At 41.5% G+C, this 24,245-nt stretch overlaps 1 protein-coding gene across 1 annotated transcript in view; it reads right to left on the bottom strand.

Annotated features, from left to right (window-relative positions):
- The window catches only part of NOX4 (NADPH oxidase 4), a 115,616-nt gene continuing 91,764 nt past the window's right edge, over window positions 394-24,245 (bottom strand). Inside the window, exons 14-18 of the mRNA XM_021382298.1 lie at window positions 23,769-23,888; window positions 19,969-20,077; window positions 19,371-19,439; window positions 17,198-17,298; window positions 394-11,951 (exon numbers count right to left, since the gene is read on the bottom strand). Of these exons, the coding sequence (XP_021237973.1) occupies window positions 11,831-11,951; window positions 17,198-17,298; window positions 19,371-19,439; window positions 19,969-20,077; window positions 23,769-23,888 (520 nt within the window). The 3' untranslated portion in view covers window positions 394-11,830. The remainder of the gene's footprint in view (window positions 11,952-17,197; window positions 17,299-19,370; window positions 19,440-19,968; window positions 20,078-23,768; window positions 23,889-24,245) is intronic.

Raw genomic sequence — 24,245 nt, 5'->3', positions numbered from 1 at the left:
CTCCATTATATTCTATTAACAGCAAAGTTGTCTGAGCAGGTACTTCAAATAAAACACTTTAAATACTTTAAAATAAAGTACGTTGCTAGTCTGAGCAAACTGAAGAAGATGTCCAGATGATGTTTCATTTGGTCAGGACATTAAGTGCTCAGCCTAAGCGGGAAGGATTTCTGTATACTTCTGGAACAGGAGGGAACTTTGTTCATCATTGATTTCAGTGTGTTAGGGCCAGATAATTCTGTTTCCACCGTGCTCTAAATGGCAAAGATATGATGCAGGATGCAGGGCACTGGTGTTCTGCTAAGTTCCAGAACTGAGATGACTGCGTATGGGAATGAAATAAGTTCATTTTGCTTCTGAGATGGCCTTACAGTCAAAGACACAACAACAATGCATTTGGCAAAGTTCTTCATTTCAAAAAAGAATTTATCAGAAATTCCAAGAGAAGGCATATGAAGTAAGTATGTGACTAAAATGTGCAGAAGATTACTTTGTTTGGCTAAAGAAGGATGTCTAGCACCATTTTGGTACTTCTGGCTTCCTGCTGCCATTCCAACAAGTCCCCTGCCATGAACGTGTAGGGCATTTCAAGTGGTATTAAGAGCCTCTGTTTAAGTAGTGAAATCCCAGCCACCCCTGCCAGCAGTAATACATATGCATATATGCACATACACAATGCTTCCATGATTAAAGCAGTATGTCATTAATTAGAACCAAGTCACAAACAGCAACTCAATCATGTTTTGCTCGGTCTTGGAATGCTTGTTTATTCCAAAGTCATGAAGTTTCCTGTAAAGCAAATACCTTGAGAGTACAGTGCTATAATTACATGATGAATAAATGGATGGTGCTTTGACAGGTACAATACAAGACATAAACTCAAGTTAGAGTGTCCTGCTAATATAACAGAAGGCAACAATAATATCTGAACAGCAAAAGAACTCAGTAGCCAAATTATTTACTTGCCAGGATTACCATTAATATAAAATGGCTAATTCAGTCTATTATTTTCGGAAATTAAGCATCTTTTCCTTAATACACCAGGTCATGATGCCAGGCAAATTCATAAAACTTTTCATCAGTTGTGATCATGGCAAAAAACAAACAAACACGGTATTTTAGAAAGAAGCCTGATGCAGCTGGGCATCGAGACCTCAGTGACCTTGGATTCCTCACGTTACTGAAAATCCTAAGTGGAGTTTGTAAGAAAACTCTGTAAGAACAGGGAATAGTGCCCAGAAATTCACTCTATCTGATCCCTTCTTTAGCCAATAGCTTGCACATACCCTCACAACACTGTGTAACTAAGAAAGAGACACTGAGGGAAAAAAATTCTGCAGGCAACTTAGGAGAAAAGAAAAAAACCCAAGACTTTTTGTGATCAACCTTCTAGCTCAGGCTTGTTATATATCTAACTGATAAATGCTTTATTTCATTTGATGGGAACAAGCAGAGTCCAAAAGCTTACTGCTTACTCTTTGAAGTTCTACTGGCATGCATTTACAGCAGTGATCCATTTAAATCCAGCCAGTGAAATACAGTTCCTTTTCAGGTTGGGGGTCAGCAAAGTAAAGCTACAGAAGGGTTATTTCATATGACAAAAGTATGACAGGAACCTACTGAGTACTGCTCTTGTTCTTGAAGTCAAGCCTGGGGGAAAAAATTAAAAAATGAAAGTTCAGGACTGCATTTTGGTTTCGGTTCCACTTGGAAACTAAGCATTCATTTCTCTTCAAAGAATCATACAACATCTTGATCTATAAAAACATAAGAACAGACTGAATTTGCATTAACGTAAACAGGCATCTCTGAAAAGAACACAGGGTACTCAAAAGTGTGGACATTTATGCTAGTACCTTCTAAAACTGTTACAGTGTACACTGTATACAGATAAAAGTAAATGCTGCCTTCTTTTAAAATATTTTTTTATTTTAGTCAACTAGGAAAATTATGTAATTGCAGAATCGGAAGTTCAGGAAAAAAATTTTCAGGCCTCTTTCTTTTGGGACTTGGAAGAGTGCAGAAGAGTAAGGAAAGTAAGTGGTCAGTGGTGAAACAGTCAAGGTCTGCCATCTACAGAAAAGACAAGGCATTCCCATTTTCTATCACACTGTACACGCTAACTGGAAATAGTTAATTCCAAGGTTTAGTTCCTAAAGGAAAACTGGAAAGCTGTACGTATTTATTGTGTTTTCCGAATTTTAGTAATGGCAATATTTCCATCTAGAGTCCATCATCTTTCCTGAGAATGGATTTCCATCAGTTGAGACCACAACTAAGACCTCCATAGGACACCTGTGCTCACATCAGTGTGGCCGAATTCTTGGACACTAACCAGCTGTGTAACTCACACAGCTTATGAGTCCCAAATAGCTATCCACAATGAGATAAAAATGGTTTTCCTCCTTTCTGAAGTCCTTCTTATTCTACATCCTCATCCCCTCATACACTGTTACGAGATAATCTAACCTGGGGCTGAAGACTAAATGCCCAACGTGCTCCCCACCCTCAGGACACCAGCAAGCCCTTGGCAGCCTGCTCACAGCTGGGCTCCAGCACCCAAGTGCAGATGTGCCACAGACATCGACCTGAGGGCTCAGGCAGACAAACTCCTCCAAGTGCTTTGCTTTAAAAGGAAACCATTCACGTATCTAAGCTCAGATTGCGACAGAACTGATTGCTTTGAACAGCATTTTTCACTAATGAAGGCTGGGAAGGCAAAGAATCAACGAAGAATGCTTTGCCTTTAGAACATAATAGCTTGTTGTAGGAGAATATGGAGAGTGTTGGCTTCCAGAAATTTCTCCCCTTCAAAGCAACTTTGAAGGATTTTTCAAAATGAACAGATATGTTTGGGACATGATGACATTTCCTAAGTAAATATATGGAAGACATTTTTTTTTGTCTGTTTTTGTTGTTGTTGTTGTTCTGAAACTAAAATGTATTTATTTAAATAATATAAAAATAGAACCAGAAAAAAAAACACACACACATAAAACCATATGCACATTATGAAATAAATATAGCTGGCCTAAACTATGTATCTCTTTGGTTCTCAGTCTGAGGAAAACGTCACAGTTAGGACTTTTCCCCTAAATTCTCACAGGTCAGGAAACCATTCCTTACCCAAACGTGCTTCATCAGATTTGCTCTTGCAAATGACTGAAAGGAACACAGGGAAAGAAAAGCTAAGTAGGATTAAGGGTTTCACAGCCTGGCACAGATGGGCTAAAGCTTCTTGTTTCAGAAGAGAAGCTAATTAATTAACCCAGAGCTTCATCAACATAGAAATCCTGGAAGAGGCTCTTGGCTGCCTCTGAATCTCAATAAAACTGCCCTTCTGCAGTTGCAGCAGCATCAGTGCCTCCTTCTCAAAGATGCAGAGCAGAACATATGTGTTGGGAGCTGTCTGCTTAACAGCACAATCGTTCTTCTTTCCCTTTATGAACAGTGAGCTCTCGAGCTCCCTGAAGCAAAGAAATTGGGTGAGGAAATATTTAATCAGTGAAAGGAGGAATTTATATGCCACTGATGAACTAGGAGTTGTATGGAAATAGAGAATGTAACTGAAAGAAGCAAACTCTTCCATCACTGACCTTTGCCTTGCAATGCCTACACGTGAAAGCAGGAGCATGACTTAATTTCAGTGATGGCCACAGTCTACATTTCACAAAATGGGCTCCCGTTTCTCATCCAGAAGATGATATAATCTTTGCTATTGGGTGCTTTTCCCATTTTCCCATCATCGTGGCACTGCCTTTCCTACCATTCTAAAAAAGCATCTCCAGGGCTAGGATCCTGCATCCCATCACTTAACTAAAGCTATTTAAGGTGACTAGATGACCCTCACTAGATCAGATACATTAGGAGTTATCAGTATCAGACACAATATACATTATAAAGGCCAGAGACTAGGCTGTGGCTATGGCTATGAATATGGCTATGAGTAAAATAAACTCTGCATTTCCTATATCATTTTCCTGAGTAAAGGGAAGCAGAGGGAGCCTCTTGAGAGAAACATGCTGTTGAGGGAGGGGAGTGACAGCAGAAAAGGACATCAGATGATCTTTAAATGCCCCTTCCAACCCAAATCATTTTGTAATTCTGTGATTCAGTGACATATGGACAAGGCTGTTTCCAGTAATGTAGAGGTCAGGGCATCAGACTCAGATGAAGACTGGAGGTACACAGCGAGGAAGAGGGGTAGCTGAAAGCTCAGCTCCCACTGGGTTTCCATGGAATACACTGAGATTAATGAAAGCACCAATGCCTCCAGCTCCAACAGAAAATGGTATTTCACAGTCAGGAGGAGACACTCTGCCACACTGCATCTCAGTGACGTTTTTTAACTCCACTTGAGGGCATTATGTCCATTAAGTTTCTCTCAAGAAGCACAGTTTGACTAGTTACAAGCATTTAAGGAATCAAAAAGAATATTACCATGGATGAATCTTCCCATTTTGATCATTTCTTTTCCATCAGCTAATTATGCTGTTCTAACACAATAAGGGAAAAACACAGAACTTATTCTCTGCAGAATTCTTTTTTTCCCCTGTGAACACAAGTGCAAATATGGGCAAGGCATATTCATTTACCAATGGAAATTGGCAGTCATCATCCTCATCTGGTCAGGCCGTTGTGCTTAACAGGAAAGAACAGTATTCTGAGCAACTAACCCTACAGTATGATAGCCTGCTCCCAGTCACTGAGCAACTTGCTTTTACAAAGCCATGGAAATACAAAGAGGATGTACATACCCTCAGTTAGCTACACAACTGAGTCCACACTCAGGAGTCAGACCAGCTCATCCTCTATGCAAGAAGCTCTCAGGGCTGGTCCAAGCTCCAAGCTGGAAACTTCAGACAGCTGGCTCACCTAACTGTGTTTAAACTTGCTTTCATCTCACATTGTAGACTCAGTGCAAGAGCTCTAAACTTTCCTTGATGCCAAGTGTACTTTTAAGGTAGGCTTCTCACTCAGCACCATTCAGATGTGATGGCCAGTGCTGTGACATGGCCTGCTTCTGGCTTCAGACCATATATTACTGTTCTGCTTCTCCTTGAAGAGTTCTTTCCTCTTTGGCTAAATCTCACCTCTTCCCACCAGCTTGCAGAGTTTCTGTGCAGCACTGTTAACCAGGCTGCACTGGGAGCAGCTCAGGACACAGTCCACTCTGTTTGCTCTCTGGTATTTGGTATTCCTCTTAGATAATTTAAGGGAGAAGAAAAGGCCCAGAGGTGTTATTTATTCAGTTCAGAAGCAACATGTTACCATTAACATGCAAACATCACTACTCAGCATCAAGAAAGAATCCACTCTCCCTAAAAAAGAAATGATATGCCTTTTTGAAATAGAAAGAAATGCTGCCGATGAATATACTCTCAGCTATAGCACAAGGAGGAAGTGTTTGCTCTTCCTCCCCCACCTTCCATTCTTCCCCAGGGTTGTGAAGTATGAGACGAGCGATGAGACCTTGCAATGACAGAATGTATGCCTAGTGCACCAAAAGCAATGCAGCAGCATCTCTCTTATCAGCGTTGCTATGTACTCTACACACTTATGCAACGCTGCTTCACATCCTCAAGGCTGTCCTTACCTAGGGTCAGCAGCAAAGAACACGGAATGTATTTATTGAATTGTCAAAGCTACTTACAGCTAGCATGGAGAACTATATACTCCACAATTCTGATGAAAAAGAGGTAAAGCCATTCCAAACCCCAAAGCTGCAAACCAGAAGTAGATGCTTTTTGAAGGAAGTTAACTAGAAATAATCAACGGTGAATTTATTTCAAGTAAATTACTTATTTCCAAGGTGTTTTACTAAAACATACTAGTTTTCTTCTGTGCTTTAGCTTTGAGTTGTGCATTCAAAAGCAATCTCAGTTCTCAAACTCCAGAGAGAATTAGCATCCACATCCAGGCAACAGGGCTTGCTTTTAATTTCTGACATTAAAGAGCCAGGGAGAATGCCTCCCACCTTCCCCTTTGCTTCCAGGTTCTAAATATTTCAGACTGTTCACGTGCTGGAATTCATCAAGCTCCCCTGCCCTCCTTGGTCTGCTCCTCAGCTGACAGCTTCAGGATCTACTCATGCCCTGAAATCCAAGGGCTCTGTTAAGAGGAAATCTGCAGCTGGGATGGGTTGCTTTCTCCAGCTTTCTCCCTCCATCCCCCTATAGGACAGATCCTTAGCTGTCACTACAGCATATAAATAGAATCATAGCATCATTAAGGTGGAAAAGACCTCTAAGATCATCTAGTCCAACCATCAGCTCATCACCACCATGCCCACTATGCTTTGTCCCTATGATACGATCCTTTCAGACAGTATAATGCTTCAGACACTACAGACCTTGAGCATTCACTACAAGTTAAGAGCTATTCATAACCTCATAGGTAGTGCACAGCATTCCACAGGATGAAAACATATCCCATACCTTCTACAACTTGGGTGATACGATTAGCAGAATGCTAAATTTTTACAAATACTCATACAGCTCTTGAAGAAGCATTTGTTGCTCAAAATCTTGTGCATTCACTGTATGTGCTAGTCTAGCAGAGGACACAAGGTTCCTATAAAGGAAATTTCAGACTTTCCGGAATTTACTGTGCTTAGTACGGGAACAAGCTCTTTATGGGAATGAAAAGTCTCATTTCAGCTCCATGCGTTTCACCAGTGCATTATCACAGTGGTCTTAATGAAATACACCAACAGCAGAGATGACTCAAACTCCAAATCACCATTCAGAGTTGAGTCCTCAGCTGTATTCTATATATCCCTGATAAATGTATGTTCATTACAGAAAAGCTCAGTTCAGCACAGGCACCAGTGGCATTTTGATTAAACTTTGCTGTTAAATCCTCTTTGTTAAAACTATAAAAATGCTTTTATTTGTGAGGGGTGGGAAATTTGCAGACAAATCAGATGCATAATCCAGAGAAGAACAGATCCAGCTTGCCTTAAATCACACTGGCATGTTTATGAAATGATTGCCAGACTGAAGTGAAAATTAATCTCCCTAGAAGCCCTTTTATTTTTTAAACAAGTAAACATCGCATTTTAATAACTTTGCTCTGACTTATGGGGCTCAGACTCCTACTGGCAATGACTAGTTAGCCTCCTGCTGGCCTCTGTAAGCAATGTCTTGTAGTTTGAGCAGAGGCTTTTCTCTTAGGCTGCTTCTCAGATTTGTTAGGCTTTTACAGCTCAATTACCACTCCTCAAGAGCCAGTCTACCACTCATATTATCTGCCCCTTCTCAGCCAGCTCCAAATTGCTTCCTCACCTCTGTGCTAGAGGCATCAGAAGAAAAAGGACAGCTCTGCACATGGCTGCACAGAATGCTCACGAGTTACTCTGTGTTTATATCAGACTCCCTGTGTGCATGTAAGCATATGTAGTATTTCTATCACTGCAAGATGAATGGCTTCAAGTTGTACCAGGGGTGGTTCATGTTGGCTATAAGGAAAAGCAACCTCTCCAAAAAAGTGGTTGGGCACTGAACGATATGCCCAGGGAAGTGGTGGAGTCACTGTCCCTGGAGGTGTTCAAGAAATGTGCAGATGTGATACTTAGGGACGTGGTTTAGTGGGCAGTATTAATGGTAGATGGATAGTTGGACTAGATGATCTTAGAGCATTTTTCCAGCCTTAGTGAGTTTGCGATCCTATGATTCTACAATAACAAGATAGGTGCAGAACTGCAACTAAGAATAATGATGGGAGTTGAGTGCTGAGCCCACTGTAGAGATGCAGTGTGTGCCCCCAGTGCTGCTGGAAGCTGAATGTGTGTAGTGTTTCCATACATGTCTTCACATCAGGCTTATGTGGGCAGGAGTCTTCAAACAGAGAGAGGATTTCTCTTCTTTCCTTTCACAGCAACTGTTCTCTAGCTTGGTGTGGCAAAACAATCAGCGTTTTGTTGGAAAGCAGATTTGGCTTAACATTTCTACCAGTGCGCTAAGCAGCGCAGTCAGCAGCAAGGAGGATGTGGTACATCCCAGTCTCCTCTCCTTGGCCCAGTTTCAAGGATGTGCACAGGGGTCCCTCATACTCCTTTTAATTCTGTCTCCTAGAAGAGCATACAAAAGGCCAAGGAAGAACTTTCATGCACTTAGTACTGTAAGCAGAAATGGGGATGCAAGGCAAAGTGACTCCAAACTCAGGGCTGGAATAACCATCCCCAGAGGGACAGAGTGGCCTGCAGGCCTCTGAGGTGCAAGCTACTTCCCATGAGGCCTTCTCATGGCTCATCTCTGCAGCCCTTCACTACGGCAGTGAGCACTTACTCAGACAAGTGATCTCAGTGCTGTGGGAATAGGATTGGTTGGGGAAATCTAACAAATCCAGCTCTTCTAAGCCCCAGCTTTCACACTGCTGTGCGAGAGGGCTGGGCTCTCCTTGCAGAGAAAGGGTTTGGCTTCAATCACGGCATGAAAACCCTCCTGTTTTAAATAAAAGTCCCAAAACATTTATGATGAATAAAATACAAAGATCCCACAGAGGGCCTGTAGTTTTGGGACAAGTGAAAGAGAAGTGGCAAAACACATGGCAGGATCCTTCCCCAGCCAGCAGGAAGCTTATGGCAGACTCACTCCCAGGACTCAGTGCAATGCGTAGAGACATTCAATGGCGTAAATCCGGTTGATCAGTAAATGTGGAATTAAGCGCTGCCAGCCTTCATTTACTTGCCTGGCACAGAGTTACATTTTCAGGTACGTTTGGTGTACAGATAAAAACAGTAGGTAGTTTGAACGCAAGCTCAGCTTGGTTTTGCAAGCTAAAGAGAAACACTAAAAAGCAGCAAGGAGAATGTAGCCCAACTGCCTTTATAAATAACATTTTCCACTCCCGAAGGCAAGTCACAGTCACTCACCCTTAAACTGTCTGCTCCTCTAAAAAGCACAGTGCAAAGAAAAGGAAAAATAGCAACTGAAACTTTTAGCTTTCCACCGAACCCACACTCATCCCGTCCAGCAATACCCATGTGAGCAACAGAAAGTTTCAGTCTATCTGCCAGAAATTACAAAAAATGGAACACAAATACAGCTGAACAGCAACTACAGAGACCTGCTAACTGCAGGTGCACCGAAGCGATCCCGAAACATTAATTACACCTCACAACCCTCCAGTCAGGTAGACAGTCCCTGGCCTATCAGCTGGGCTCAGCTGAGCTTGGCACAGGACAGAGGCTCTGCCTGCTTCTTGCTCTGACAGCACTGCTAATGTAACAACAAGGGATAGCATTCCTCCACACAGCGTCAGTTCCTGCTAGAATTCAGCGCAAGAGCATAGTGCCATGATTAATTATAAAGCACTACCCATGTGAGAGCTGAGCCAGAAAGCATAATCTGTTTTAGTGCAGAGCTAGCTACACAACTATCTGCTCATTACGCAGTAACAGAACCGACAGCTATCAGAGGAGATGTGAAACCACAAAGAACGTCGCTGTGATTAGAAGACTCTATACCGCATTTAAAAATCATTAGATGCTAGATACTGAAACAAGAGAAAAATGATCACCGTGTGGTTGTGGTTAACAGATGCAGTCATGATTTCAATCATGCTTTAAGCTAACAGCAAGCAAACAAAAAAGCCTGCAGTACAGGCAATACCTGATTATGCATTTTCCATCAGTGTTGTGCTCATTATGAAATCCATGCAGGAAGTATTAGAAAAAATATTAATAATTAAAGAAGAACTGATACTTTTCTGCCTATCTCTAGTTTATAGGGACAAGATGAAGGAGATCCAATGGGAAAATAATGATTCAGACTTAAAAAAAAATTAAAATCACTAGCTGCAATGTAGGCTTCCACCTCACATTTCAATTCTGGGTTCTCTCACCTCTAGGCTACTCTGAGAATTCTCATCAGTAGAAATTAGTCCAGCTCTGGCTCTTCCCTCCCCTCTTGAATTTCAAATTGGGCAGAGCCAGAGGCAAGAACTTCAGTGCAAAGTCCAGGCAGTGAGAAACATCCCCGCGGGGTGTGCTGCTGCACTGCATCCAGCTGCACTGTTTAGGGCAAATCCTGAGCAGAAACTGCTATGGCAAAGACCAAACTCACCTTCACTAGTTACACATACAACATGCCAAAACACCACCTACTAGAGAAATGCTTTCCTCTGACCGCTGATACCGATACCTGCAGACTGCTGTACAGAGCCTGTGCTGGGAGAAATTACTAGGATGTTTTTACTAAAATGAAAAATGCAGGCATTTGAAAGCTCCGTGCTGAATCAAATGCACTGTGCTCAATACAGGTGAACCGTGCTATGAGAGATGCTGAGCAATCACACACCTGCACATGCTGCAGACACTACAGGCCTTGCTCCAAAGCTGAAGCTGAAGGGCCAGGTTTTCAGCAGGTGTAAAGCAATGCTGTTGTATTAGGATGCACTAGAATGAGGCCTACTTATTCCAGCTATGTGTCTAACTCCAGCTTAAATGTCCCTTTCTCGGCAAAGTAAGAGAAAGAAGGTCAAGAGAAAATAAGAGGAAATTGGCTTGGCTACTGAATTGAGTAAGTAAAACGCTGCTACTCTGAATCAAAAAGTTTTAAAGTGCTCGTTTCAACCTCATGGCAACTATGAGAAGTCAGGACAACAGCTGTGGTAAAGAGAAGGGAAGAAGAGCTTAAAATTGGATGTTTCAGACCCTCCCTTTTGGAACACACTGAAAACACACTGCAGATCCTGCAAAGTTTCTATCTGCGCACAAGATGCAAAGAGCCACAGTAACGAAAGCTTTACCCCTACCCTGCTGCAGATCTGGCCTGATCCTGCTTTCAGGACACCAATGGGACTGAACAAATGAGTTCAGTGAGACTGAACAACAAGCATGACTCCAGCGAAGGTAGTCAAAGGATCGCAGTCAACCAAAGACACTCTGCAACTCCTGAAACTGGATTTCAGCCTGCTGCATTGTAAATTAATCACTAAGAAGATCTGAATGCTGTAAGTATTTGACATTCAGGGCATGTGAGTGCAAAGTGAGTGCCACTTCCACACTGAGCCTGTGGTATAATAAAACATCATATCCTGTCTCCTCCTTTTAATCGCTTTTCTTGCTCTGCCTTTCTGGCTGCATAAATCACACTTATTTTGCAAACTCACTGAATGCTGAATTGATGCAGGATACTGAGTTTTCCAGGTACAGCTGCTTCCTTGCCAAAAGGCTGTGATATACATCATGGCTGAGTCTGCCCAAAGGTGCTAGACTGTTGAGCTCACTTTTCTTTAGTTTGATTTACATCTTTCCCCTAAATTCCATTCTCTCTTCGATTCAAGATGGGAATACTGACACCCGTTACAGACTACGTTTGAAATACAGAATCCCACTTCTGTAAGGTGTAAAACCTTTAATATGGAGTGTCTCCACTCCAAAGGCGTAAGGTCTGTATACCAACAAAAGCGATAGTTCTTTGAACTGCCCTATGATTTGTCATTTGGATTAACTTGGGGTTTTGTTTACTGATCCAACTTCAGAGAACTGAAGTGGAAGAACATTCCACAGATTGTTCTTCCATTGGCTTTTAAAGCAACTGTATTTCTCCATAGCACTCGTACTTTTTAATTAACAGAAACAACTCCAAAGAATCGCCACTGCCACAAATACTGCATGAGCGCATTTGACTTTCAGCATAAGCACTTAATATTTGTTGGTATACTGCCATATCCATCATTTTCCAGAGTTTTAAATAATCATAAATAAGAAAAACTGTGCTACTCTTTGGTACATTTCTGTTTAAACCACAGTTGAACTTTAAAGTTGTACAAACAAAAAATTGCACTTTTATCTTCTAGAGATTCTTGCGAGTCCAACAGACTTTCAGCTGAAGGATTCTTTGTTATACTCAAACCTTGTCCCATAAGGGTTGCTGCTGTTGCTCAGTTTATGAAGTATCTTAGACATCTTGCTTGGTCCACAACAGAAAACTCCAATGGTCTTCCTGTTAAAAAAAAAGAAAAAAGTTAGAATTTTGCCAATAAACAGTAACTTCTAACAACTGACAGAACTGGATTCTAGTCTCACTGTATTATACAAATGCCAGCTGTGCATAGATTTCAGGGTGAGAACAGCTCACCAGGTCATGTAACTCATATTAAAGAAGCCACTATCCTCACATTGAACCCTGTTACGTATTCTGACAAGGACAACTCTTGCAAAAAAGTATCTCATCTCAGCCTCAAGATACCAAGCAACAAAGAACTACTACATCCCACTCTCATTTTTTTCACAATCACTTTTTTTGTTAACGTGTCTCACTTTAATGACTTCATTAGTGTAACTTACGATTTACACTTGCAGGAGATCTAGTCACTAGTGGTGATTTGTTATGCTAATGAAAACAGAGCGCTACTAACCCATGATTATTTCTGGCAGCAGCAGGGCAACTTTACTGCATTCTTTTCATATTAGCATGCATTCTTTCCTCCATCAGTTGTGTTGGAAAGCCTTGAGAAAAGCCAGACAAAGAGTAAGACCCTTGCTCATCGTCCGCAGCAATCAGGTCAGGTCCATTACTTAACCTGACTTTTTCACACCACTCCACTGACACCACCACTTTGCTCTCTGGTCACCTTAAACACAGACTTGAAGTCAGACTCATGGTCACACAGCATTTAAGGGCTCAAGGCAGCATTACAGGGCATGTATACAACAGCAGGACTGAGCCACTCATGATATTCATCACCTCCTTTTTTTAAAGGTGAAGAAAAGAGTAAGGATGGAGCAGGGAAAGATGATGTAGTGCTGTCTTCTATATTACTAAAAAAAATTCTTCATCTTCCTGCTGAAATCGCGGCACTGCACAGAAAATTTTTCAAGATTTACTGGGATGGTGAGAGAACACAAAAGGGAATACGGCTCTAACTATTAAGATTTACAGCATTCACCAGGAGGCTGGAGACTTGAATTCTGCTCCTTGCCTGCAGGACTACTTTAGCATTTTGTCCAGTGACTAATATAAAATATCTTGTCACACAAGGATACTCAAATGCACAGTTTAATGCTGCCTGTATTTGTATGTGGTGAGGGAAGAAAATTAATGCACAGAAAAAGAAATCTTGTATGCACACTGCCAAGTGTATGTGCTTGACGTTAAGCAGCAGCCCAAAAAGCACAGCAGTCCATGCTGTATGACTGAATGCAAACACTGGCATAGAACATCTGAGGACTCAAGACATCAAAAAGCATCACGAAGTTGCAGAGGTAAGAGCAACTGCGCCATTGTGCAGGCACCTCGCAATGCTCCCGTAGCAACCCATGCCAAATATTCATAACTCTTTTTTTTTTTTTCTCTTTCCTATATTTATCTATTAAACTCTTCTCTCCTGGCAGAATTTCTTTTAATGGGGAAGGATGTTGTGCTGGTGGCTGGATTTGCAGAAATAATAAGAATGTTACTGCTTGTTGCTCTCAAACAAAATTCCTCAGCGCTAGCAGAATCTGAGCATCCTCTTTTCTGTGCACAGAGGGAAAAAGGGTGTGCAAGCTGCCAGAAAGAATCTGTTTCTTACTGCGCATTTAACTGAACATTATTGTTTTCATTAGTCTAATTAGTATAGACAACTACCGAATAAAACCCAGAATTCATCTCTCTCTCTCCCTTTCATTTCACATATATACCTCCTACCTTAGACAGACATGTCTAAGCAGCACAGAAATATCTAAGCAGCACATTCTGCTGCACCCCCAACCCAGCAACATCCTTCCAAAGTAAACAGAATTTCTGGAGGGTAGACAGAATCGCAGAAAGGTGAAGTGATTTGTCTAAGGTAACACAGGAGATCTGTGGCTGATTCACAAGGTCTCCAGAAACACTAACTCCTTTGCCCCATGTCCTGAGCAGGAGGCTCTCAAGTTTCCTTCCCAGTGATGGCCTCCCCTGATGGCTATTCTGGGCATCACTCCATGTACCACTTACTTCCCACAGTTCACCCCCACATTCTGCCCTACTCACGCCCACCAATCCCCTGCTTGCAGGGAAAACTGAAATTCTTTGCTACTTAAAGAGAGGACAGACTCAGACTTTCAGACTTGAAATATTCCAGTTTTAAATCCCACATTCACTCTTGGAGAGGGGGTATCTTTCTTACAGTGCATGGGAAATGTATCGTGGTGCTCCATGCCTTCCCCTCTTTCAGGTATTCATGCCTTTTTCTAGGACAGACTTCATCTCAAAAAATCTACTTGAACTACGCAGAACTAAGAAAGCACAGCAGCAATGGCATAGTGTAAGCTTTGCACTCAGGACATGACTGACCAGAAACAAGTCTGCTCTGTCCTAAAAAAAAGAGCAAGAAAAAGAAGACCAATAATTTATTACATAAAGTCCCAGCGTTCATCTTTGGGACTGCAGATGTCGTATAAAATACCAACAGTAGATGGCATGCGTCTGCTCTGCTTACTTCAGAAGAAAGAGTTAGGAACCTGATGCTGGGTTGACCAATGTCATGCTCTGAAGCTCTGGCAAAGCTCACACTTACAAATGCACTTTGACTGTTTGGGATTCAAACAGCAACAACAGCAACAATCCACAAACCACAAACCAATCAGATGGCTAAACTGATGAGAGCTTCGCCAGCTGCGTGTTTATTTATGCACAGCTTTTACTAAAATCACAAGATAAAAAATGGAAAATATCTTGACTTCTTGGCTGCCCATAAACAAGCCCAAGGGGGTGATTGCAAATACATGTGAACATCTGAACATTGGCACCAGATGCTGGAAAAAACTTGGTTGCCCAGCTTTTTTTTTATTTTATTTTGGTATCCACATTGCAGCAGAGTTGTTTAGGTGGAAAAACAGGAACTGAAATACAGTTAGTAGGAGACTAGGAAACTGGAAGACTTAGACTACAGAGAAAAATGGAAGTCCCTGTCTTATTCAGGGACATAGAAAGAATATTCATCTATAATATGTGAATATATGTAGGATACCGAGTTACAAGTTGTAACGTACAGGTAATTACATCTACAGAGAACAACCTGTATCTATAAATTGTGGTAAAGAGATGACAGATGCTGAGAAAGACTACATCTTAGCAAGCTGCAGGATGATCAAAATAGGCAGAACATTATTTAGATAATGAAAGACATCTTGCTTGGAAATGGTGGCACAATTCAAAGACCTGACATGAAAATGCAGAGGAAATGGCACTTGAAGGTCTAATTAGGTCTAATGCAATGGAAAGCACAAAAGAAAAAGCAAGTAGGACAACCACTAACACCTTCATCCATATTATGTGCAATTGCAGCCGTGCAAGGAAGTGGCAGAAGCATCACCATTTCCATTTTCATTTCATAAAACTGGGTTTGCACCATTAAACAAAAAAGATATTAGAATGTACCAGAAAAGGTTGACAGTCCACTACGCAGGAGGCTGAGACAGAGCCAACTTGCTTTTCTGCCCTCTCTACTTAACCTTCTTTCCCATTGCTTTTTACTACAAAACCCCACTGAAGTGGGGTTCACAGCCCTGCAGCAGTCTTTGAGGCATCCTGGGCAAGGGACCCTTTCTACGACAACCTACCTCTAGGATGTGAATCCAAGATATGTATCAGCAGCACCTTATTCATGCCAACAGTGAAACATACTGGTGCTCTATATTACTCAAGATACAGGGCTCAATATTCCCTACTCATATTCAGCTCCAGAAGAACTAATAAGCCATGGGCAACAGGTCAGAAGTGAAACAGAAGACAAAATCTTTTTGACATGAGTGAATGAGAATGGGACAGTACCTCTCACTCTGGTGCACCCAGGTTTCCTTCGACAACTACTGCAGGTAGCCTGCTCCTACCCTATTGACTTTGACAGAAGTGGAATAGGGAAAACGCGTACAATCTTTTCTTCCAGACCAGCTTTTGAGGGAGAAAACTGTCAGTAGGGTGTAACACAACCAATCAATAAAGCTGTATCTGGAAAATATATTCCATGGTCTAAATGCATGTCTTCTCCAGTTTACAACTGTCTTGTTTTAGACAGTACTATGTTTGCCTAGAACAGTAAAAAGGCACTGCCAGGTCTTAATAAAGAATAAAAAAGTGCCAGCAATTCCCAAAGACAACACATCCTCTGAATAAAAACAATACACGACAGTCAGATTCTTCCTTGCGCAATTTATTTTTTCTAATCCAGTGCTAAAAATCACAAAAATTATAGTAAAAACAGCCTATGTTGCAAGCAAGATATTGCAGTGGATAAAAAATACACAATCTCTGTGCAGTGAGATTGGAATCTATCAGTATTATTTTTTTGGGCCACTGAATGTCCTAGCTGCATGAAAAGATGGATTATTCTGAGTTTTTAAAAAAATCACAAATTCATAGAAAAGCTTGGGTTGGAAAGGACCTTAAAGATCATCCAGTTACAGCTGCCTTCCATGTGAAGGGATATGTCCTATCAAACCAAGCTGCCCACAGCTCCATCCAACTTGGCCTCAAACACCTCTGGGAACAGAGTATTCAGAGCGTATCTGGGCAACCTGTTACAGTGCCTCACTACACCCTTACAGTGAAGAATTTTTTCCTTACATCTACACTTTCTGGATGAAAACTATTACCCCTTTTCCTTTCACCTGTCGCTGACAAAGAGTCCCTCCCCAGCTTTTCTGTAGGTCCCTTCAGGTATTGGAAGGCCACAATGAGGTCTTCCCAGAGTCTTCTCCAGGCTGAACAAGCCCAGCTCCCTCAGCCTGTCTTCATAGGAGAGGTGCTCCAGCCCTCTGAGCATCTTCATGGCCCTCCTCTGGACTTGCTCCAACAGCTCCACATCTTTCTTGCGCTGTCCTGGATGCACTACTGCAGATGGGGCCTCAAGAGGAAAGAGCAGAGGGGGACAATCACCTACCTGAACTGCTGGCCACACTACTTTCACTCCAGCCCAGGATACAGTTGGCTTTCTAGGCTACAAGAGCACGTTGTCATATCAGCACCCCCAAGTCATCCTCCTCAGGGTTGCTTTCAATACAACTTCTGCTCGGCCTGTACTTGTGCTTGGGATTGCCCCAGCCTGCACAAACTGAAACGTGGGCTATCTCTCACAGCAGAACACCAGCTAATTTCAACATCAGTACCCTGAACATTAGACTCTTAGATAAAACCCAAAAAACACTTTCATACAAATATAGCTGCAAAGACCTAATATCCCCATCCTTCAAATTGTGCCATCCTTCAAGAAGACTGGTACTCACCGCCTGTTATACTTCGCTATTTCATCAAAAAGAAGTTTCCACCGGGGTCGTCCAATCAAAAGCCTTGAGTTTAGGGCTTGATATTTTTCACCAATTATTTTCTGCAAGAAACCAAAAATTCCATACTGCCTGATATGCTGATTGTCTCATGTCACCCAGGGCTCCCATTCCCGACATTGCCCAACCTACCACATCGATGAGGTGTAAAACCTGAACACAAGTATCAGACAGTTGAGATTAAAATTGGAGCTATTTCATGCATCAATATCTCTGCTCACTGCCTTTTCAATGCGTCTCCTTGGTGCTTGCTATACATTGTTCCTCATGCAGCTGCTCATTAATCTACTCATTATTTTTAAACCAATTTATTTGAGCCATAAAACAATAACCATGCTCCTATTATTCATTCCCTCATTGGCCTTTAATGCTTAGCTGGAAGAAACACTGCTGATGCAAAAATCATATTTCTGTCCAGAGTATTTTTTTTTGACTTTGTACAAGTAATTATTAAGAAGACCAGGCCTGAAAAAATAACAAGGGAAATCTTACATTTCTCCCTGGGAGTAGTTTGCCAGATGCTTTGTGCTGCTTCAACAGCAGAAAGCAGCCAAAATGGGTCCCCAGGTGGAACCCAACCCATTCCAGCAGTGCTAACTCACCAGCACTTCTACAAGGTCAAATGCCCTTCCATTGTAGGGCATTACCTTTCCTTGGTTTTGTGACCTACTCCAACAGGAATGCAGAGGGGAATTACATCTTCTCTAGGCTCCCACATTCCCTCCACTGCTGAATGATTTGAAACATGGCTCACACCAATGCAAACGCAGCCTTGGCCAATTCATCCTCCAGTGGCCTTTTATATTCAGGAGGCATTTGCTGAAGGATGGGATTGACTCCCTGTTGTCACACTGGCATGCTACTCCTGAGCAAAGGCAGCATGAAACGAAAATGCCCTGATTTTGGTAGCAGTCAGCACTTGGACTGACATCAGTGAACACATAAGCTGTAAGGCAATGGAGAGCTGAGTTTAACACCCCCTTGAGAAATCATGAGCAGCATTATAGTTCACGCCAGCTTTGTTCAACAGCCACAAAAGAAAAGTGACTTTAAACAAAGACTTAAAACAAAGTTGACTTAAATAATAAATTCAGGATCTGCTTCAAACACAGCATCAGGAAACTTACTTTGAATTGTCTGTTATTACAATCTTGCTGTGTCTTTGCCACGCAATCCTGCTTCAAGTTTTAACATCAACCTAATTGCATACCAGGTTCACAATTAGGTTATTTTCAAGCCCTCCATTCAAGACGACATATGTCATCCAGGCATTAAATCTGTGGAGCACTGTTTGAAACTGCTGTAGCTATCACATTATCTAAACTATTGGAAAGTGTCCCTGCTGGAGCTGTAAATATTATGCTGCCTCTACCTGATACCAGATAGATCAAAATTCTTTGGGCACGGTTTCTCATTGCATTTCATGTTTTGCAGCAATTGTCAGGCTTGCTCCTGGGCCTGTGGCAGTGAGTGAATGGTGAAGCTTTCAGATGCAGTACAGTAAAAAATCAAGCTCAGGATTATGTAAATAAATAATGTAAAATGAAGATCATAAGCATAAAGAGCTAAGGGAGATTAGAGGAGTTGAGGAATGAGCACAGTATTGTGGTTGATAGCATGACAATTGACAGTTCAATATAATTTCCAGTCTCATACATCAAAGCATTTGTAACTTTTATATCTCAGGCAAAAACAATCAGAAACTTTTAAAAGTAGCTAGGTTCTCTCAAAATATTTAGTTTAAAAGAAGATTTGAGCTTCCAAGCTCCTGCAACTATCCTGCTTTGATTCTTAGCCCAGCCATGATGCAGATTTCCCATGAAACCCTGCCAACAGTCTGGTCTGTGGCCTGGCCTGGAAGGACCTCTTTCCTAGAAAAGGAAGATATGGATTTCTGCCCACATATAATCAAGTTAAGACTACTAGACTAGATTCTCTTAATGCCGTGGGGAGGAACTTGCTCTCCTGCCCTACTAATGAATCAATCACTAGAGTTTATTGCCTCATTTCCTGTTTTGGCCATCTGCAGTAACTCTCTTTTGCGTATGACTGACAGTTTGCATTGTCTGCTACCCCAAGGTCTAGTTTGGTTTACAAACAATCTTTAGCCACATACCTGTATTCCATCTGTTTGACTGAGGTACAGCTGGATGTTTATATAATCTGGTCGATTCTCTTGCCAGAGCTAGGAGGATGATAAAAACAGCTAGTGAAATATCCTTTATTTTAATGTAAGTATAAAGTAACTTGTGACTACTATCTTGATAAGACTCAAGTTTCAGCATCAGTGAAATAAGGTTTTTAATGAAGATGTGCTTGCATAGCGCCCCTTTGTGCAGTCCAGAATGTTGCCCATCAGGATGTGAACAAAATATTATTTTAGAAAGCTACACTGCTTTTAAAATCCACTTGAAATTGTAAAGCCCACTCCCTTCTCAATCTGTGTACAAACCACAAGGCATAAGCCACTAAGACTCCCCAACCTGGCACGTTCTTCTTCCATCTCAAAAAATTTCACAGTCATCCAGCAATACTGTGCCATGAAATACCAGTGAGATAAACTGTTTCGTGTAGCTTCAAGCACAATGGAATGTGGGTCAGGCAGCCCAGGCAAAGCTGGAATTCGCTTGTTTTCTCTATAGCATCCCAGCTGTAGAGTGAACACACCTTGCATTTATTACATTATCGGTACCCTACCAAGCAACACCTATTACCTTGTTATGCAACATACAGAGCAAATCTGCAAACCAGCGGAAAGATTCGACGTCCCTGCACACCCAGATGAAGTAGAGTCTTCTCAGTTTGTAGCATTTCCAGCCATCACTTGAAAATGAAATGTTTGGGGAATTAAAAATTATCATTCAAAAAGGGAACGTTAACTAAGATGCTTTATATTAGTGGAAACAGGAATTTTCATTAGAAGCCAACTGCAAAGCTGTTCTTCATTTTATGATACATCAGACACTGAAATGATCAGCACAGTCTATCTGGATGATCCTGAGAATAATAAATCTCAAGCACATATCCAACACCCCTCACAGATTGTGTTTCTGTATTAGGAAGTTGTCAAGTATACAGACAATTTGGGCTGCAAATATGGATTCATGCATCATCATCATCAGACTTTTATTTCAAAGCAAAGCAGACATTCTAAGTTCAAGTGTATTATGTCAATTGTTTATAAGGTTTATAAAGCGACCCCTAAGAGAAAAATATTGACAAATTCAATAATGTCAGCACTAAATTCTGCCATTGTATGTGAAAGGCTGTGGTTGATTATAATTAATACTGCAGCAGAATCACAAAGACCAAATCAATTCAGAGCTTCATTGTGCTAGGCAACTGTGAGATACGCTACACTCCTCCAAAAACGCTGGTGATAAAGTGTAGTTATGGACATATTCTGACATTTTGTTTAGAAAAACATGAATATTACATCAGATTTCTAATGCAAACAAAATGGAGCTACAGCACAAAGGAAGTACTGGAACAAACTGGAATAGAAAATAGAAATGAAAATAATCCTGATGATTAATGAGTTTTTAACCAAACAAAATATCTAGGAAGTCTTCTCTTAGTTAGCCAATGCTGTTTGCTGTTGCTCTGATCACTGAAATGGCCAATGAACAGTTTGTTTCCACCTCTTCCACACAGATTTTCAGACAGAGAAGATCACAGACTGGTGACTTCAAATACCAGTTCCAGGAGCCAACCTCAGTAAAAAGGCTTCGTAACACAACGCACCATACAATTAAGGTCTCTCGCATACTCAGCCAGGGTATTGTCCTAACAGAAGATACACATAAATGATAGATCTAGCCACTGTTCTACCTCCCTACGCCCTTCACTTCCAGTATGAGCCTGAGAAGCAAATATCGAGACATTCTTAGCAACACATAGAGGCTGAGAACTCATCCTTCATGTGGCCTAACCCTTATAGAGAAAAGAAAGTACATTAAGACTGGGGAGAAGTGTGTCTTTCAAGTCCTGACTACAGCTTTTGTAATTGTAAACTGTTGACCTGTAGTGTAGGATTTCCTCCATCTTCCTCTGACTGCTTCTAAGACAAGCCCTTACAAAGGGTCAGATCTGGTCAGATGAGACAAGGATAAGCAGTAGGGAGGAAAGTAAGTGCCTTTCACCACTTAAAAAAATGAAAAAAGGATAAAAGAGAAAAATGTAAGGAATTTGTAAGGAATTACAATAGCTCAGTAACAGACCACCACTCTTGGTGATGAAACACTGCAGCTGGACTACAAGATTTCAGAAAACAAGTCAAGCATAAACTTAAAATCTCACCTCAGATAAACACACTTGGGTCTAACTCCAGGAGGATATACTATGATGTATTTATACTATGTATTAAAGGTGAAATCTCTCGTTGTAAACAGATCCAGATGTATACAGTACTTCTCGCACATTTCTAAATGTTATCACTGCCCATAATAGCAGCCATTATTTAAAGCTTCTCCTGCTGTAAGCCACCAGCTTTCTTTAATGTAAGTCATGATTTTTTAAAAATAGGGTGTAGAGTTCAAGAGTCAAGTGCAGGGAAGGGCAGGAATTAAACTGCGCTCACAGAACAGGAACATAACTGAGCAGGAACAAATGACTTTCCTGCTTGACAGGGTTCTGATCTCCCCCAGGTTTGCATGTCCTTGACACAACAGGACTGGCCTCGCTGCTCTGCAGCACTGGCATCCTAAGGCACTTCGCATTTTCACACCTGCCAATTTCTTCTCAGCCAGGGCAAAGACAACAGGCAGCTCGTCCAGGAGACTGGCGTTTTATTGTTGATGTTTAAATACTGAGAATGAAAGCAGGCTGATTTTTTTTTTTCCATAATCACAGAATTATTCCCCTGCATCACGTTACAATGAACAAGAGGAAGATGGGCTACAAAGCCAGGTTACGGGATTGGTTGCTCGGAAACCTATTTATGGCTTTAACCAAAAGCGCGGATTGCTAAAGTTTTTGGATGCTAAGCTTCTATGGCAATGTCTGCATGAGTTCTTACGGCATCTATTAAATCACTGCTAGAGGCAGCCACTTCATTACCTGCTGTTGGCCTATCATTATGATCTGTGACATTTTTACTAAACACTGTCAAGGATAAAACATCCCAAGGAAAATGGTCGGCAAAACGGGCAGCTTACCCCTCTGGCCTGTAAGCCTTAAGAAAAATTGTACCCATGTTTCACATTCTTTCTCTCTTTGAGAGGATGTTCAATACACTGACAGGAAAAGAAAATGAAGGGGACTGGGCTGGACTCTGAGGGCTGCACTATGAGACAGGTGGGGTTGCTAATTTTTAGAAGTGCTCAACATCACCAAGTCCTGCTCAGATCAAGGACAGAAAAACTTCATGGCATTTAAATCCAGGTTTTAACTTCACTTTTGAGTTAGAATTGTCCATTGGCATGTCCATTAGAACAAATGCTTCAACTGTGTACTGTAAAACCTTCCCAGAGCCATCCAGCCTTGTAAGACTTCAGGGAAGTATTGCTGCTTTGGTTGGCTGTGGAGTGAAACAGGGGTTCTTAAGTGACTGAAGACCTGAGCTAATACCCCAGAAAAAAAAAATAATAATAATAAAAAAAAACATCTATAAGAATCATAAAAACAAGCCTACTTCATAGAATCATAGAATGGCCTGGGTTGAAAAGGACCTCAAAGACCATCGAGTTTCAACCCCCTGCCATGGGCAGGGTCGCCAACCACTAGACTAGGTTGCTCACAGCGACATCCAGCCTGGCCTTGAATGCCTCCAGGGACAAGGCATCCACAAGCTCTCTGGGCAACCTGTTCCAGTGCGTCACCATCCTCTGAGTGAAAAATGACTAACACTGACTGCATGCGGTGTAATATTTCGGGGGATCCATGTTGCCAGCGTGACAGAGAAGCAAGAGATGAAAGGTTTGGTTTGAAGATAATTCCAAAGGTTTTAATTTAATATAGAAGGAAAAGAATAGAGAAAAAGGCATACCTAAATTTTTAATATTTCAGATAAAGATCCAAACATAATCTGAATCCAAGTCAAGCCCATTCCTTTAAAATCCAAAGGGAACACACTTACAAAATTAAAACAAAACATGAGAGCTGGCCTACACTTCCAGCTGAAACACTGTCACAAACTACTGACCGAAAAAGAGACACTATCACAGTCCATAGCTTCCTCTACGCAGATACTGGGCAACAAACCTAGCTGTAGGGTCTGTGGTTATAGCAAGCATTGACCAGAGGCTATCTTGTGTATGGGTATAAATGCTATGGCATCGTCCAGTTGATTTGCGTTAGTTCCACAACTCTGCCAGAACTCTGGGTTACGTTACCTATATGAGATTACTTATGCTCCCACATACCCTAGTCCGCTGCCTCTCTTCAAGGAAACATTCACTTGTGCTGTGCTAACTGAAGTTTTGTAATACTCCGAGAACCCTTCTGACATGCACTATTATGGTGAACTGGAGGGTAAGGGAGAAGAAATGGCTTTACAAAGCTTAAGCTCACTTACAGCAGAGCGTTGAGTACTGATGCGAATGGTGTAACTCCAATACCACCAGCCACGCAGAGGCTGACCTCATAGTTCAAGGATTCCTCAAAGGGACTTCCAAAAGGTCCATCCACATACAGTCTGCAAGAAAAGCAAAAAGAACACTTTTAGAGAAAGCCGCTAAAGTCAAAGGAGAGAGGGAAGAAGACATGGGCTGGAATTAAAAATCTGCAAAGAATTTGTTTCAATTCTTTTTTATTACGCTTGGGATAGAAAATATGAAAAGCTTTTTCCTGGAAAGCTTTGTGTGAATGAGGACTGTGGAGAGAAACCAATGTGCAGGTGGTACAAAAAATTCTGTCAGATAAAATTTCTTGGCATCATTTCCCTGATTAGACAAGCCTGCCTTAATTAAACTGGTGGAGATGACTAAATTATGACTGCCTTTTCTGCCCTTTATATCTGGTATTAGAGGACATAGGAAATGCTGCACTGGAA

Source organism: Numida meleagris, chromosome 1, assembly GCF_002078875.1.
Source record: "Numida meleagris isolate 19003 breed g44 Domestic line chromosome 1, NumMel1.0, whole genome shotgun sequence".
NCBI lineage: Eukaryota > Metazoa > Chordata > Aves > Galliformes > Numididae > Numida > Numida meleagris.
The sequence above is the reverse complement of the archived record's forward strand: the minus strand, read 5'-3'. Positions and strand labels throughout refer to the sequence as shown.